This window comes from Petaurus breviceps, unplaced genomic scaffold (assembly GCF_028583685.1).
Source record: "Petaurus breviceps papuanus isolate PSGF00001 unplaced genomic scaffold, PetGlider_PUasm1.0 140, whole genome shotgun sequence".
Taxonomy (NCBI): Eukaryota; Metazoa; Chordata; class Mammalia; order Diprotodontia; family Petauridae; genus Petaurus; species Petaurus breviceps.
The window spans coordinates 21,515,158-21,533,845 of NW_027185698.1; the positions used below are offsets into that span (position 1 = coordinate 21,515,158).

General features: G+C 37.1%; 1 protein-coding gene across 2 annotated transcripts in view; it reads right to left on the reverse strand.

Moving 5' to 3' along the window:
- Positions 1 to 342: 342 nt before the first annotated feature.
- Positions 343 to 18,688, reverse strand: part of SLIT2 (slit guidance ligand 2) — a 399,420-nt gene continuing 381,074 nt past the window's right edge. For both annotated transcript variants that reach the window (XM_069069137.1, XM_069069129.1), the window contains 4 exons: positions 13,552 to 13,706; positions 5,100 to 5,388; positions 4,685 to 4,896; positions 343 to 3,550 (listed from right to left, as the gene is read on the reverse strand). In XM_069069137.1, coding sequence (XP_068925238.1) covers positions 3,309 to 3,550; positions 4,685 to 4,896; positions 5,100 to 5,388; positions 13,552 to 13,706 — 898 coding nt within the window. In that variant the 3' untranslated portion in view covers positions 343 to 3,308. The remainder of the gene's footprint in view (positions 3,551 to 4,684; positions 4,897 to 5,099; positions 5,389 to 13,551; positions 13,707 to 18,688) is intronic.

The window sequence follows — 18,688 nt, forward strand, 5'->3', positions numbered from 1 at the left end:
TATGAGGTATGTTAAAAAGTTCTTGTTGATTACAAGCTTAACTCACTTTACACAACAGAAATGGTCCTCAAAGTATTTTAGCTGTATTTTTTGAGGGGGTGGGAGGGGAGAGGAAAGGTGTATCTGATTATATTTGAAATGCAACAGAAGTATGGTCTATTTAGAGAGATTCTGTGGTGAACCTAGTACAATGAAGAATACAGAGTGAATAATCACCTCTTAATTTAGCCATTTGGTAAGGTCAAAGCTTTGTAGATAGTCTTCTTGAAGTGTGGTCTATATGCCCCAAGGAACTTGTTTCTAAGCAAATAGTGCTCTGTGAACCATTTAATCAATTCCAAGTTCAACAGTGGCTGCATTTTTTTGTTTATTTTGCACATTCAGCAGCAAGGAGGAGAAAAATACAATCTGAAAACTACTCAGACTCCACTTTGGGTTCAAAGTCGGCATTTTTCTTAAACAAAAAAAAAATCTATAACAGTGAGTGAACTCCCCGTGGTATCCCAGAGGAATGCCTTTGTAGTAACACCACTTAGCATATGCCACATCTTCATTTTGATCAATAGAAAAGGTTTTACATTGTACCAAAACCAGAGTCCTTTTGCTCTGATGTTTCATCTTCACTGGTCCTTAAGGTAAACACTGTTCACATTAATATATTCAAAGGAAATAAACATGGGTCCAAGAAAAAATAGCAAACATAAATCTAAAGTAAATATTGCTTTACCTTCATAAACATTTTGGTTCAATAATAAACATCACTCAACATTGCACCCAAGAGACAAGATTTCAATGACTACAAAGTAAATGAATGAACAAACAAGTAAATGAAGGTACAATAAAGACTTTGTCTGGGAGGATGAGGATTGCCCATTGGAACCAACCTATTTCTCTCTATCCTAAATTGACATGCCCCAAGAGTATAAGTGAAATGAGGAATACATATGTATTTGTTTTTTTCTTTTTCAAATCATATGACAGATACTAAAATTCAGGGTTGGAAGTGCCTTTAGAGATAATCTAGTCCAATGGTTCCTTTTTAATGAATCTCAAACTCTGTTGGGATTCATAATAGTGATCCAAGAGATTCACACTAAAAAATTGTTTACTGGTACCTTAAGCAGCAACAACTTGCTTATGAGTAGTATATTAAATTATCCTAGGCACTCACAGCACAATTTCTTGTTGGGACCACTTATTTAATCTAAATCCTTTATATTATTGTGGCCCAGAAAAGTTAAGTGACTTCCCAAGGTCACACAGGATGTACATAGTATAGCTAATAATCGAACTCAGCTTCTCAAATACAGTGCTCTTTCCAATTTCCAATGTTTGCTTCTCCTGTTTAGTTCTAATTGTGAGTGGGATTATAGGGAAACATATTTGGCTCAGACAGAATTCACCTGAAAATGCCCCATGGAATAACTTCACATTTGAATTTGTTTACAAAAAGCACTGCCTTGGTATTTAACACTGTTTTTCTGTGGCCATTCTCAGGTCTGTGATGCAATATCATGTTAAGCATGCAATAAAAAGGCACATGTTTTCTTCTACCCCTCCTCCCACCATGACAACTTTGAATAATGGCTAATTAATTAAGGGGAGCCCGCCTAAAAACCTCCGAGTTTCTAAGAATGCCACCAAGCTGTTAATGAAGTAAATATCTGTTTAATTTACAAACATCAGTAGCGTTACTGATATTAGTCCAGATAAGACAAAGCACACTGCATTATACATGTACATCTAATTTTCTTGGTTTAAAAAAAAATGGAAAGAAACATCTGCATTTTTACAGGGTACCCTGGGATTTTAAAGAAAGAAGAACACAACCCACTATAAATCATTACCAATTCTACGTTGTCATTTAGCAGCAAACATGTTAACATAGGGAACAGGGTAATAAAGTAGTTTTATTATTTGGAAAAAAAAGTCACAGTTCTTGATATTACAGTTTTTGAGGGTAAAGAACTCTGAGGAAATATTGATTTGTAAAAAGGTCTATTTTCTAGTGTAATTTTTTCTATACATCTTATTTGGGGGATGTATATGTTGAACTGGGAACATTCCCTTCTCTACAGCTGCCATCTAATACGATGGAATTTTCCTCTTATACTTTACAGATTCTTGGGAAACGTCCTGAATGTTGACAACATTTATAACCAAAGGTCAAATGGTGACTTTTGGTTTTAGGTTCTTTTAGTGACACCAGAGGGCAGATGCTAAGAAAAACAACCAGACCAAAAATATTTACCCCAAGACAACAGGCTATGTTAGTCCTATTGCAAAATAACAATAATAATAATAATAACAATAAATCCTGATTTTTAATTCTTAAAAAAATCCAAAATACAAAAATATCAGGACAAATATAAATTAATATATATTAAACCATTGAAAAACAGTAAAAGGGATGGCCTAGAAATGTTAAGTACAAAGTACTTTGATATAATAAATATTTCTCAATGAAACTGAATACTGTATAGGGCTGTTTAAACTCATAGAAACAAAAAAAATCATATTACTAATTTATCCATCAATAATCTATTGGTTCTGTGTCCCATTTAACATTTATATTACAAAAAATTAATACTGGAAAAAGGTAGATGAACACTTTTGTGTGCTTCTTTTGCTAACATGCTTGACATTAAGAATATATTTGAGAATATTTTAAGAGATCTCATTCCTCTCATGTTTTAAACCAAATCCTTTTTTTCCATTATTGGAACCCATTTCTTCAGGATATTTTTCAATTATACTCAAAACACTCTCCTTATCTGTACACTCTGGATTCCCTTTCACCCAATTTGCATCCTCATTCATATGTGTATGTATGTATTTGCCGTGTGTGTGTGTGTGTGTGTGTGCGCGTGTGTATGTATGCTTGGTATGCTCTAATGGAACAGTGCTATGTACTGATCTGAATGAGTGCACATATAATAGGCCTTCTGTTCAGGTCAATCTTTCATCAATGCTCTGTAGGCTGAATGTCCCTTGGGTATTGCATCCATTTGTCTTCAGCATGTTATAAAGAAGAATCCGCGTTAAAAGCAGTTACGCTTCTTTCCTTCACTGCTGTAATGCTCTTTGTATTCTCTTCCTTCAAGCTCCTCTGGCCTAGGAGAAGTCTTAGTTCAAGCACTTCAATCTTTTGCAAATGCAGAAAAAAAAAGTCTTTATTCTCATAATAAAAATAAGTCTGTTCTGTATTTTACAATATATTTCAAATATTTCCACTATGAAGCATTAATTAGTCCGACATGGTCAATAAGTATACAACATTTTCAAAGACAAAGGTGCTGGGGACATGTTTAGGAGGGGCACCTCGTACAGCCACATTTCACCACTTTCTCAACCTCGTCCACAAAGGACGACCCATCAGTGCATTCAAAAGAGTATTTCCGTCTCTTGCTCCTCAGAGGTCCACAGCACTGGCCATTTGAGCAGCTGCCTTTACATTCTAGTCGGGATACCTTTTTGGTCGTTTGGCAGGCAGCATAGCCCTGCTGCTTTTGATAGTAATCTCGGATACGTTCCCCTCGACAAGAGACTTCTAGGAGAGAACAAAAAAAAGCAGTAGGTCATGTGCTCCATAAGAAGAGGAACCCAAATTCAATTCAGGAGATGCCATTTTAAAAATGTGATTACTATTTTTAGTGTTGGGATCCAGCAGGGATGTCTTATTAGCTGGTGCCACAGCCCTGTATAGTTTTAAAAAAAATCCCCAAAACAAAACAAAATATTTCTTTGTGATCTCTTATTCTCAGCAAAACAAATGTTATGTACACTGACTATAAATACAATATTATTGCAGTGACAAGAAAATTGGATTCTTAAATCTTTTCCTTTATTACAAAAATACACATCTTTAGTTTTTTACATGGCTAACAGCTGGTTTTGTTTACCAGAGGGAACTGTTTCAGAGAGCATACAATTTAATTTATTAGACCTGGAGTTTAATATTATTCAATCTGTTACTTAATTCAAGTTACATTCCACTAACTTCATAAATTACCCAAGTATAAACCAGCTCAAAAGGAGACATCTGCTAAAAGCTTCCATGGGCACGTTCCTTAAATCTGGTCACACTGATACACAAAACAAAATAAATAAATGCCAGCTGCAGTGGGAAAGGAGGGCAAGTTTTGATAGACAAAGGGAAAGGGAGAAAGGTGAGTCTAAAAAGAGTCATTCCATTTTCATCCATCTCACCTGAATAATTTGCTGTGATAAATCAGTTGGGCCTGAGAGGTCAAAAGCAGAGTTTGTGACAAATCTAGAAGCAGGGGTAGAAGATCTGCCCTCTCAGTGGAAGAACATAGATAAATAATAAATATTGAAAGTACAGAAGGTAAAAGGTATAGCTGAGTTAAACAGCAACAACAAAAACGCATCTGAGTAAAGGAAAAAAAAACCCACAAATGTTTTTATAGCAGAACAAATGATAGGAAAATAATTCCATATCTCTATTTAATGTTAGTGCAGAGACTTGAAGCTTTTCTCACTCAGTGCCTTCACTAAATCATTAGAAAGTAGGAACCAAAAATTAGTAAAAGTCTTTATTGGTAGAAAAATTGGTGCCCTAGTTTTTCTATTTCCATTTTGAAACAAGAAACACCCTCATTTCTGAAGGCTTTCATAGCTCCATCATAGCCCTGAGTGATATGAACAAGGCGGCTTTATTTACCTCTGTCACAGCTTTCCCCAGTGTATGCACTATTGCATTCACAATACGCCTGTCTGAGCCCTGAAAGTCGGCATTTCCCATGTTTACATCTAATGGACTGGCAGGGGTTAAACAGCTCTTCTTCTTCATCACATAAGACACCTCCATGGCCTTCCAGACACTTGCAACTATAGGAAAATGCATTGATTGGCAAACAGGTTCCATGCATGCATCTAGAAGGGAAGAAAAAGAAACCCAAGAGAATGGAAATGCATTAAACAGGATGCATAGTGGGAGGGATATTAATTTAGATGAATGAATGGATATGAGAGATATAACAGTGATGGCTTGAGAGTTCTCTGTTTATAAATAACCTCTTCCCCCTATAATTCCTTTCTCCCCCTAACATTCAATATAAATTACCATCAGGACATACTTATTTCCAAGACAGGGATCATTGGTCCGCTGGTCACACAGTGGCCCCATCCATCCTTCTTCACAATCACAGGTGAAACCTGACTGGCTCGATGCTTGGCATGTTCCATGGGCACACACCTTTTTATGGCATGGCTCACAACCGGGCAGAATGCCTGTCTGCATGGGCACTTTCCTGAAGTCTTGAAGTTCACTGTTGATGTACAAGTGACGAATGCATCCATGGAAACTGGTGCCGTTCTGTCCTGGAGCTTGGCGCAGAGCTGCAACATTGTTCTTTCCAGGCATTCCTTGGAAAAGAACATACCACCATTAGAGGACAATTGCCTTTCCTGGCCCACAGCTATGCTAAGATCTTATGAATGGATGTAGACCCAACTTGTACTATACTCCCCATGGAGAAGTGGCTATCAGGTTGATCATTTGGGCCCATGTCAATGGGCCCCTGTGATTTTTAGGATCTGATCTGTCAGGGGCAATACTCCATGGGATGTGGTTAGGTCTCAGTGGAATGGTTAACTCTGGAAAGAAAGAACTCACCACTGCGGAAGGGTGTGTGATTCATTCATCTCCTTTTCAGATACTTAATTGAGAGGGAATCTTCCAACTTCAAGACATTAATAACTAAAAATGGGATTGCTTGGCAAACAATTTACAACCACAGAAGAAAATATAATGAATATGTGTGTGTGTGTTTCTGTATACATACCACAAGTGACAGTCATCTGGTAATCCCTATATTGGCAGAATGGAACAATTTTTCCAAAGGTCTAAGCCAGGCTTTGGGGAAAAAAAATATCCCTAGATGGGCTGCTGATGCAGCAACCAGTTCACCTCAGGGTCAAAAGAAAGTCTGGATGCATCTGTGCAAGCAAATTCCCTTCTCTTCCCTCTCTTCCTAAGGAAGGACTACATAATCTGCAAGGAGGGCCTTGTATTCTGATCTTGGTAGTGAAAATTACCAGTATAGCCCAATGGAGTAGGTTTCGAGGCTCTGAATTCTGGCAGGTCTCATTGCTTCCCAAATGAATCTGAGGGATGAAGCTTTTATCAGTAGTATTCTTAACGCAGTAGCCTAATTTTGAGGTCCTCTCAGGCCCATAAAACCCCATTATTAGTCTATTAAATTGTGTATGATCATTGATCCAGCAATACTTCTCTGAGGGCTAAACCCAAGGATATCAAAGAAAGAACGAAAGGACTTATATGAACAAAAGTATTTATAGGAGCTCTTTTTGTAGTGGCAAAGAATTGGAAACAGGGTATAGCTATCAACTGGGGAATGACTGAACGAGTTGTGGTATATGGATGTGATGGAATGCTGCTGTTCTCTAAGAAATGATGAAGGAGATGATTTCACCAAAGGCTGAGACTTATATGAACTGAGGCAAACTGAAGTGAGCAGAACCAGGAGAATAATCTACATAGTAACAGCAATATTATAAAGATAATCAACTACAAAACACTTAGCAACTATCAACACAATACCAACCACATTTCCCTTTTTTTTTTGCTTTTTGGAGGGCAATTGGGGTTAAGTGACTTGCCCAAGGTCACATGGCTAGTTTTTTTTGTGTGTGTTAAGTGTCTCAGGCCGCATTTGAACTCAGGTCCTCCTGACTCCAGGGCCGGTGCTCTATTCAACTGTGTCACCTAGCTGCCCCAAGATTTTATTTTTCTTTGGGTGGGGTTTGGGGGCAGACATAGGGAGAAATTTGGAACTGAAAAAAAAAAAGAATAAAAATGTCTCTGTGCTTTAGAAAAAATAAAACTTCATTTACAGATAATTTGAAAAAATAAAGATCAAAAGCTATTTAGTCATCAGTATATCAAAGTGAATTTTCTATTCAACGTTATACCTCCCTGTGTTTCTGTTCATCTCTTCACTCTCCCCTCCCACAGCAGTTCAAAAGACTTGACAAAACAGTTTTTTAATTAAAAGCTAGCAAAATCAAGATCAAGAGAAAGTACATAACAATCATCTCACAATTAAGTGATGCAAAGCACATTCTTGATGGTAACCCTGATGAGAAGTCAATGCAGGTATGATTAGCATCATTTTGCAAATGAGGAAACTGAGGCTCAGCGTACATAGTTGACTTTGTTCTAGGGCACAGGAGTAAGAAGGGACTGGGATTTGAAACTAGATTTATTGACACCAGGGACAGAGATCATTATATCATGCCATGCTGTAAGTGAGTCAAGAAAGAAAGTCGTGATTCATCCCCTGTGCTAAGCCTATAAAAACAGCTCGATGAGACGACTCTCTCACCCTATTTGGCGTGAGATCTGCTATGAGGGTTAAAATTTTTTAAAGTAAGCCAAGACAAATTTCTGTTTGAATTTATTCTGACAAAATAGGAATATTCTTTCTGTGGCCTTTCAGCTGGGGCCACAGAACCTACAGGTTAACTCCTCCCTTTTTGCTGGACTCGCTTACACATTATATCCAGATTTTTCAGTTGGTCCTGATTGTAAAAAAATGACCGTTGTTTTTTCTCTCTCTTCACATGGAGCAAAAGCTTTAGCCATGTCTATCTAGTTTATAGACAATGGGGGTGGGGGAGACAGATTGATTCCTCTTTTATTATAGGTGGACCTTGACTATCGTTGACCATGGTCACAAAGGTCTTTCTGGCTCTAAGTCCAAGGCTCTATGAGCCAAACCATCTAGCTGCCTAGGACCAAGAGAGGAATGGATTGCATTTGTGAAAGCACACAGTGCTTTTAATGATCCAATCTTTTCCTAAAACAAAACTTCACTTTAGGACACCTAATCTTTTGGTAGTGGCATATGGCTACAAATCATAGAATGCCACAATTTCTAAAGAACTGAAATTGAGGGTTACTCAAAGGGCAATGGAGGGCAGTTAGGTGACTCAGTGGACAGAATTCTGGGCCTGGAGTCAGGAAAACTCATCTTCCTGAGTTCAAATCTGACCTCAGATACTTACTAGATGTATGACCTTGGGCAAATCCCTTAACCCTGCTTGCTTCAATTTCTTCATCTATGAAATGAGCTAGAGAAGGAAATAGCAATCCACTCCAGTATTACTGCCAAGAAGACCCAAAATGGGGTCACAAAGAGTTAGGTATGACTGAAAGACAACAAAAGACAACGGAGAAATTTATTTTTGGCAGTAAGTGGGTTACAGCATATTACTGATGGTGAATTATAGGAAGTGGGATAAAATGTATTATCTAAGACATAAATGATGGAAAATGGAAGTGGACCAGTCATGTAGTAAGAGAGAAGGATAAAAGATGGCAGACCATGTGCTCTACTGGCACAATATAATGTTAAAAGACCCAAAGGAAGGCCTGCAGAACATTAGGTGAACCCTTGTGGAAAATTTGTGGCAGGATTTATTTAAATTCATACCAGGCTCAAATGGGCTATCATCTATACTACTGGAAGGTGTATTTATATTGATATCACAGATTCAGTGAAGTATTATTGAAGTAGTTTTCAGATTTTCCTCAAATAACAGAAAAATCACCAGATTTGCAGTCAGGAGAATTGGGTTCAAATCTTGCTTCTTTGGCTTATTACATATCTATTCTTGGGCAAGTCATTTAATATCTCCATCTGTTTTCTCTTCTTTAAAATGTGTAAGTTAGACTAGCCTAGACAATATGTCCTTTCACATTCATTTCGAATTCTTTTTTTTAATGCTTTATTCACTTCTGATTTACATCATTCGTTTCCGCCAGATTTTGAGTTACAAATTTTCTCCCCCTTTTTCCCCTACCCACTGCCCCAAAATAGCAGTCCCATGGATATCCCCTCCTCCAATCTGCTCTCTCCCATATTTTCTCCCATACCCCTTTTGACTTTTCCAGTGGATCTCTATGCCTCAGTGCCTGTATAGATTATTTCCCAATTACATGTAAGATGGTATTAATAATAGTGTATATATATATACACACACATATATATACATATATATTTGAATATTTGATTTTAAAACTTTCAATTCCAGATTCATTCCCTTCCTCCCTTGTCACCCACCCTTACTGGGAAGATAAGCAGTTCAGTATAGGTTGTACATGTGTGGCTAATGCAAAACAGTAACATAGTAGATATATTGTAAAAGACTGACTATATTTCCCTTCCTCCTATCCCACCTCCCACTTGTTCTAATTCTAAGTACAATCATATATCGATAAATGAGAGCTATCCTTCAAATTACTCACTTTGTGAAACTATTTACTTGTTTTACTGATGTTGGTTACTCCTTAGATCATGTTTAGGATTTGTTTTTAGGGTGCTTATGAGGGACATGAAAAATTCACTTTTAGTAATACTTTGGTTTTTACCCAAATGAGTGATCACCATGCTCCTTTGCTAGCATGTGATTCTTTACTCTTGCTACAAGTCTTCCCTTACCTACAACACATTTTGATAGCTACTATCTCCATTTGTGGGTCAGGGACTAGTGGGGGCTGATGAACAACTGGTATAACAGAAGGTATGTTAACAGTTGCAATACAGTTCTGTAGTTATATGCTTATCGAAACCTAACAATTTCTGCCCCAACTGAAATACAAGTAGGTGCATGTGTGCTCAAATAAAAAGTATATATTTTTAAATAAAACAAATCCACTACCAATTTATGATACTGAATATTTCTTGGACAAGAAATGCACACAGACAATGAGATGGGTCCAAAAGGGACTGAAGGGCAGCAGGCTGGATAACATCTGGAAAATTGCCCAACTTCTCCCTGCTACAGAAGCCTCTATTTTTAATGCCAATATTTTCCCAGCAATACTATATGGCTGTGAATCATGGAACATCTCTATTTCAGAGATATGAAAGTCACAAAATGAGTGCAAGGCAATGGAAAAACGTATGCAACAGCAAGGTGGATACTAAGTAGGTTGCAGCATACTGATTCTACTATCAAAAGCTAACATTTATATAGCATTTTATATATATATATATTATCTCATGTGAAGATCACAAAAAAATCTATGAGATAGCTGCTATTATTTTCATGCCCAATTTACAGATGAGGAAGCTGAGGCTCAGAAAGGTTAGATAACTTGCCTAGGGTCACATGGCTTGGAGTGTCTGAGGTAGGGTTTGAACTTTTTGAGTTCTGAGTCCAGTGCTCAATCCACTACACCACCTTAGTTTCCTCTACTGATGACTAGAATATGACCAATGATGACTTGGCTGTGGGAAGAGATATAAAGGACATCAAAAATGGCATACTAGACTAGAACAGGAGGTTGTCTGGTCTTTCAGTGAAAGTAAAGGAAAGCAGATGAAAAGCCGACATGTGACACTGGTGTTAATATCTCCTGGATGAGTACTGCAGATGAACAATGATCTGGGTCTAAAGCTGAATAGGAGGAAGAGGAGATAGGGCTGGACTGAATTAGAGAAAAAGTACAGCACAGCAGATATCAATAAATTCCCTGCTGAAACATTAAGACAGAGGATGTGCTCCAACGCACCGAGTAAATACAATAGATTGATGGAAAGACATGGACAAAATTCAGAATTTCAGACTTTCAAGGGACCTCAGCAATCATCTAGTCTTACCCCAGAAGACTCCCAACTACAATACTCTTGTGAAATGCTCATCCAACCTTTTCTTGAAGCCCCTTTATGGAGGAGTGGGGTCTCACAGGTTGAGAAAGTATTATTTGCAATCTTTTCTCAAGGAGAATGTACTCACATTTATTAGATTATGGAATAATGAAACAATCTCCAAAATTAAGACTCTTTTCCTGAAGTTTAGGGCTGAGGTATACACCCTATAGGAAATGACTTTTGATGGTTTTTTGGGGGCAATATATGAGGTATGACCATAAAGAAATGAAACTCAGTGCCCAAGTCACGTACAAGAATCTGCCTGATTGCTATGTATTTACTCTTTGTTCAATTATTTTATATGCATTGTTTGTGTCCATTGTTGCAAGACATAATGGGCTAGTTTAATATATATATTATATAACAAACCATTTCCAAAAGGATCAGTATAACTCATATTTTAGAAATAATCAGTTTCATAGAATTTAGAAAGAGACTATGAATGTGTGTTGATTGGGGTAAAAAGAGAGGCTTTTATTGGTACTTGAAACAAGAGCTCCTGTCTGCTTTTTCTTCTAAATCCCCTACAACATCTTTCAACCTTATCATTCAACTGAGGCTCACTCCAAAGTTACAGATGATACCTTAATTGCAGAAACTTATGTCCCCTTTTAAAGCTCTTTCTTCTTAAACTTGTTGCAACTTTTGAGAGAGTTGAACACTACTCTTTCCTCTCGGTTTTCATTACCCTCTTCTCCTGGTTCACCTCCACAGCCTGAGCTCTTCTTTTCAGTTTCCTTTATTACATCTTCCCTCAGATTATGTCCACTAACTACTGTTATCTCCCAGGGCTCTGTCCTGGATCCTCTTCCTTTCTTTTTCTATTCTACCTTACATGGATCTCATCAACTCCCACGGGACTAATGATCACTCTTATGAAGATGATTCCTAGATCTCTTTACGTATCTCTAACCATGCTCCTGATGTCCAGGCTTACTCTTATCAACCTCCTCTTGGATGTATTGGAATGGACATCCCATAGGCATCTCAAACTCAGCATATCCAAAGCAGAACTTATGATCTCTCCTCCTAAATTCTCTCCTGTCTTGAACTTCTCCATTATTATTGTTCCCACTCATCCAGGCTCATAATCTTAGTGTTATTCTTAATCCCTCACTCACAGGCACCTCATATATCAAATTTTGCCAAATCTTATTGTTTCTTTTTACACAGTATCTTTCATGTATGCCCCCTTTCTTTCAACTCACAGTGCAGGTCTCCCTGGTTCAAGCCCTCATCACCTCACTCCTAGAGTATTACAATAGGTATCTGGTTGATTTCCTTGCCTCAAAATTTCCCCCATTGCTGTCTAACCTTCTCTATACTACTGAAGTAATCTTTCTAAAGGGCAGGTCTCACCATGTAACCCACCCTAAGCTCCAGTATTTCTCTGCCACTTCCAGAATAAAGTATAGAATGTCTAGTTTGGCTTTTTAAACCCTGCACAATTTCACCCCCTTGTAGCATTCTAGTCTTCTCACACCATACTGCTCCCTCCATACTGTGTCTTCCAGTGACATCAGCCTTCTTGCTCTTGCTCCTCATGTGTGACATCCTATTTCCTGGTACCATGCATTTTCCTTAGCTGCCCTCTCTCTTTACTTCTGCCTCCTGACTTCGCCGGATTCCCTCAAGACTCAGCTCCCAGCCTACTGCTGCAAAAGGCCTTTCCAAGTTGCCTTTCACCAACCCCTGCTAGGGGCTTTTTTCCAAGATTACCTTCAACTTATGCTGCTATTGTATGTACAATTCTTTACATGTTTTCCTCAATGGAAGGTGAGCCCAATTAGGTCAAGGAGTGTATTTTGATTTTCTTTCTTTAACATTTAGTATGGGGCAGGGGGTAGAGCCAAGATGGTGGAGTAAAACATTTATATAGGGCATGAACCATAGTAAACACTTACAAATGCTTGTTAACTGAGTGTCCTTAATAGACACCACTGTCATATTAGGTAGTTTTATCCAATGCCAAAATGCACCACTCTGTTTTAATAAATTAACAAGCATTTATTAAGCACCTACAATATTCTAGATACTATATTTGGCACATCAGATTTGCTCTGATTATAACTTTTTTTTTTTTTTTTGCTTTTTGGAGTGCAATTAGGGTTAAGTGATTTACCCAAAGTCACATGGCTAGTTTTTTTTGTTAAGTGTCTGAGGCTGCTGATTATAACTTCTAACAGTGAAATGGCTTTCCTTTCACCACCCAGCACTGCGAACATAACAAGTTTGTAAGGTGCTTTAACAATTAGTCAATGTATGAAAGAAGGATAAGCAAATATTGAGGCTGTCAGTGCTATCAAAACCAAGTGAAAATGCTATGTTTATAGTATAATAATAATCTTCATATGCAGGTTAGATTGTTGTAGCACTCAAGGATAAAAAAATTTCAAGTCTACAAATAAATTTTTCTTCATTAATGATCTAGTTCAGAGTAGTAATATTTGAAAATTCTAATTATGGATCACGGGGAGAAAAGATGCCCAGTATGAACATACTCAAAGTTAGAAGAGACCTATTTCACACTAAGAAGAATTAATAACTGAATTTTAGATTTAAAAGAGCACTTTGTCCAATTCCGTTATTTTACAGCTTAGGAAGCTAGGACTTAGAAGTGTTCACAGTCATAGAGCCTAGACTAAAACCCTTTTCTCAGCTCCCAGAGCAGTCCTTTTTCTATTACTTATCTTTCTAGCTGGCTTGTCTTTTTCTTTAATTACCAGTCAGTACCAACCCACAACTCTGTAATAGCAGGGGAATCACATCTTTGTAATAATCTTGCTTAACCTTCTTTTAAAAGGAATGGCTCATATCAGGAAATGCTTTGGTTTAGATAGTTCCTTACCTCCTACATAAAGTGGGGAGTCAAAATTCAGAGTGGATTGCTTTGATAAGTTGGTAATGGTTTTGGGGCTTCCACCATCCACGGATAGTGATAGACTCTGACCCATTGCAATCAGTTCCACTATGTGAAAGTTCCCATCATTAATTGTCTCCACACTGCAACAGAAAAAAAAACAAACAACAAACAGCATTTGTTTTAGGTGGTTGATTTTAGTTTGAACTTCTTGGATCATTCTTGTTTCTAAAATTTAAAAGGAAGTTATAATAAGAACTCCAATAAACAGTCTATTTTTAAGGCAAAACAACTAGTTAATAAAAAGACATCTCAGATATATAATAAATCAGCATTCTAGTTCTCAATATAGATAGATTCATGTTTTCTTCCCACTGGACAAGAGTAGAAATTTGTAAGTTTTATTATAGTTTTGCCAGATTTTCTTAATACCTATATAACAAAGAAAGAATAAATTATGTGTTTGCTTTTAAAGATTTTGCTGGAATCTCATTTAATAAATTACTATTCCATTTGTACTGAATGGTATTCATTAAATAGTCCCAATATAAAAAGGGAGGAATTTATGTTTGATAAATGTCCACTTTCTTTCAACTTCTGCAAATGAATCTCTGAACCATCATTTCTCAAACTTTTTCCACTGAGAATTCTTTCATGAGGCTGTTACTTAAGACTTCTGTTTTCTGAGTCTTTTCCAAATGATGTTAATGATTATGATGATGATGATGAAAACAGCTAGCCCTTTAAAGTTTATAAAGTGCTTTCCTCACAACAATTCTATGAGGTAAGAAGTAGAAATAAATGACTGCAAAGGGAACATAATTCAATGCAAAAATGAAAATAAACACAGGCTAAAAAACCTAAATACAAAATATTCTCACTATGATATTGTTAGCCATTGTAATGATCATTATTTATGATTCTGCATCAGAAAAGCAGTAAGATAAGGGGTGGTAATTTTTTTTATTCTATTAAAAGTTAAAGTGCTGAAGTTATTCAAGAATACATTAATTTTTCATAACAGAAAATTAAATTATACAAAGAACATTAACTAATGGAGTTTGGGAATAAAGAGAACAAATATTTTCTCTTTGTATAACAGGAAATTAATTAAATGTTAAGAGGCAGTGTGGTGCAGTAGAAAGAACATTTACTTTGGAATCATAGGACCTGAATTCAAATTCTACCTCATTCACTATTACTTGTGTTCCTTGGAAAAGTCACTTAACTTCTACGTCCCTTAGTTTCTCATCTATAAAATGAGGGGGTTCAACTAACTAGTCTCTTAGCTTTCTTCCATCTCTGAATCCTATAATAGCACTTGACCTAAAAGAGAAGACTGACAAGTCTGCAAAATATTTACAACTTTTGGTGAAATAATCATTTATCCACCATCTATATTTGTGTTATCGTTTTAAGATATTGCCTCTTTTTTTTTAACATGCAACCTATATTTCTGAAGCCCATAGTTTGTGAATTCACAGTGGAAATTTACCTTTTTATTGACTCAAGAATTAGAAATGTGAGACACAAAATAAGAAATGTGTTTCTGAAAATAAATTGCTTCAGTAAGGTTTTTAGGATCTCCCAAAGACTGATTTCACATTTGATGAAGGGTTATTGAAGTAATGAAAAAAATTAATCCTTGAAATTTAGAAAAACAAAGACAAAGAATACTGAAATTTCAGTAGAGTTCTTAATCCTTGGTATCACCAGATGTTTAAGACATTTAACTCTTTTCTAATTGGGGAACAAATAGTGTGTGATTTGAGAAGCATCTCTGCTCATCTGTAAACTCCTGCACACTCATGAAGACAGGTTAGTTAGGCAACTGAACTTCCCTTCTTTCATGGATTCCTTTATACTCTTTCTTGTTTGATGACAATTAAAAACATGATCACTGGAATTACTCACAGATGTTTACTTTTACACATGTAATTACTGCAACACTTAACACTATTTAAAACACAGTAGGGGAAAATATCATGGACAGGGTTGAGGACTATCTTCTAAATTAAGTTGTAATGCTAGTCACTAGTGGCCTAAAGCAATACCGAGCAGTCAAATATTAAAGTGTTATTGTTAGGTGGTTAAACATTTTTAATGTTTAATATTTTAAATTCAATCAATTAATCTTAATTTTAATTAATTTTTACTATTAAATAATATTATTTGGATATTTATAATTCATCTTCCTATAGCAGGAAGTGACATTCATTCATAGGTGATCAGGAAGATGAATAAAAGGCTTTCCTTCCAAAGGTCCTATGAGGTAAGAAAAGTATTATCATCATCCCTTTATAGAAGAGAAAAGTAAGGCTTAGAGGGGAGAAGAAATATGCCCCATCAATAATAAAATAATTTATTAAGTACTTTAGATGTGCCTGGGGTAGAAGGAATAGTTTCTGCCCTCAAGGAGTTTACACTTTAATGGAGGAGCCAAGGATGTAACTAGGTTCATATAAAATATATGTAGAATAGAAGTAAGGTAATGTTTGAAGGGAAAATGCTAGCAGCTGAAAGGACTGAGAAAAGTATCCTGCAGAAGTAATTTGAGCTGAGATGTGGAGGAAACCAGGGAAACAGAGTAAGAGGTGACGAGGGACAGACAGCATTGCAGGTCTGGGGGACAGTCTGTGCAAGGTGTGGAGATGAGAAGTGGTCCTGTGTAAGTATTGCAAATAGGCCAGTGTAGCTGGATTATCCAGTCGGCAAAGGGGAGTGAAGTTCAAGAAGACTCGAAAGGTCACCCAGATGTTCAGAATCAGAATCAGGCTCTGAATTCATGCAACTTGACAACTGTCAAGTGTAGCACTCTGTCCACTAGGAGCCATACATAAATAACTCAGCTGATCTAATAGAAGGCAGACAGACACTGGCACCAAATGAAAGGTTATATTTTAAGTATTGTATAAGATCACAGAAAGTTAGAGCTAAGAAAAAAAAATGGAGGCTCAGCACAGCTGATTGTTTCCTTCCCTTTTCCTAGTCTACCAGTATTTTTCACTGATAACTAGAGATGAGTTTTGAGTGACATACAGATGGGCAGCCTCAAGAACCTCTTGCCTAGGGAAAGCTAGGTGGTAGGGTGAATAGAGCACTGGCCTGGAGTCAGGAGGACCTGAGTTCAAATCTGGCCCCAGAAACTTAGCACTTACTAGGTGTATGACCTTGGGTAAGTCACTTAACCCCAACTGCCCTGACTTCTCCCCTCCAAAAAGAAAAAAAAAACAAAAAAGGAATCTCTTGCCTTTTCAGAAACCAAATGGGACACACTACCTTCAGGGAATGGTAACATTCAGCCTTCACTGTCATAGTGGCCACATCCAATTCTGTAACAAGTTTCACAGATACAGTCTGTGAGCTAAACTTAACCATTAAGTGATAAGTCAGTCACCAATGAGTTTCCTTTTCAGTACTACCAAAATTGTTCTATACACCACTTCTCTTATGTGTAGGATACTTACATACAGAGATGATAGCAAATAACTGGGTAATAGTTGTGTAGGCCTATGGGCTAAAAGTGATTAGCCTAAATTCACATAGGTCTTAACTAGTAGACTTAAGATTGAAACTCAGGTCTTTTGATTCTAAATTTACTAGTCTTTCTACTGTATGCCAAATTACAAAGTATTTGTTGGATGAATGAATAGCAAATTGAATAATATTGATAATAAATAGCATACAAAAAAGCAACTTAGCCTGCAATAATCAGAAATGACACCCTTCTAGAGCAAACTCATTGAGTCAACTATGAGTCTAAGCCAATATGTCAATTAGAACGAGGCTCCAAAATCTGTAGTTATAAATCAAAGGAAAATCACAGTGTGTGAAAAGGGTTATAGGTAATGCATTGGTCTTTGATACCAGAGAGGAGTCAATTGCTTTTAATTATATCATCTCTGATGTGACATGACTGTATGGGATGTATGGAAAAATATAGACACAACTTCATAAACATCAATATGTAAATAAGGGAAAGACTGACCAACAAAGGTCCATGAAACATGAGTGATGTGGCCTTCCTTGTCTCAGTCCATGAGGAATCTAGGTGAGTATCCTTCTAGAACTGTGTGATGATGAATATTGGAGGGGCCCATTCTCTGATTTGGTGCATATGTGGATATTCACTAATAGTTTCCAGTTGGTTTACTATGCTGTGATTAATTTTGATTGATTGCGGAACCAGAACTGAGAATACATACAGAAGGAACAAACAAATCAAAGCTTTCTTTCCTTCAAGTGAGAGAGAAGAAATTCTATAAGCTTCCAGGTAAGGCAGCCCTTTTCACACCTGATCACCTGATCATGAATGCCACTTTTTATTTCTTTTGTTTCTATTATGTTCCTTCTTTTCTATCTTAGGTGAATGAGTAGTAGGGTATTAGAGACCAGTCAATGACCTTGTAAATTTCAAAAGGTCCAATGATGAGCACCGGCCCTGAAGTCAGGAGGACCTGAGTTCGAATCCAGCCTCAGTCACTTAACACAAAACTAGTCGTGTGACCTTGGGCAAGTCACTTAACCCCAACTGCCCTACCTTCCCCCTCCAAAAAAGCAAAAAAAAAAAAAAGGTTCAATGACAAGAGTCATAGCAGAGTCTGCTAGTAGCCAAAGCAGCTGAATCCTGAGCAGAATCCAACCCTAAGAAGTAACTTGCTTGATTCATCCCAGCAGCGAATCGACCAGGCTAATAATGCACCTTGCCTTGGAAGCAAGGAAGTGACTCCTGTATTGGCTCTGTTGCACCTAGAAAAGAACCTGACGGGAAGAATATTTTTTTGCAACCACTTTAAGTCAGAGAGCTCATGCTACTTGGGCAATAAGGTGGTAGAGGTAGTCATGCTCTTCATTTGGGAGGTTTTTCACGTCAGGTCTTGCTATATCTTCTCAATAAATATCCCTTTGTCAAAGCTGATTAAGTGAGGCTAATTGATATTAATGAGGTATCTACTGATTATCAATAATTGAAGATAATTGGCAAAACTGATTTTTGGGAGATATTAATTGGTGATTCATACTGGAGGGGCAGCTAGGTAATAGAGTGCCAGGGCTTAAGTGAGGAAGACTCATCTTTGTGAGTTCAATCTGGCCCTCAGACACTTACTAGCTGTGTGACCCTGGG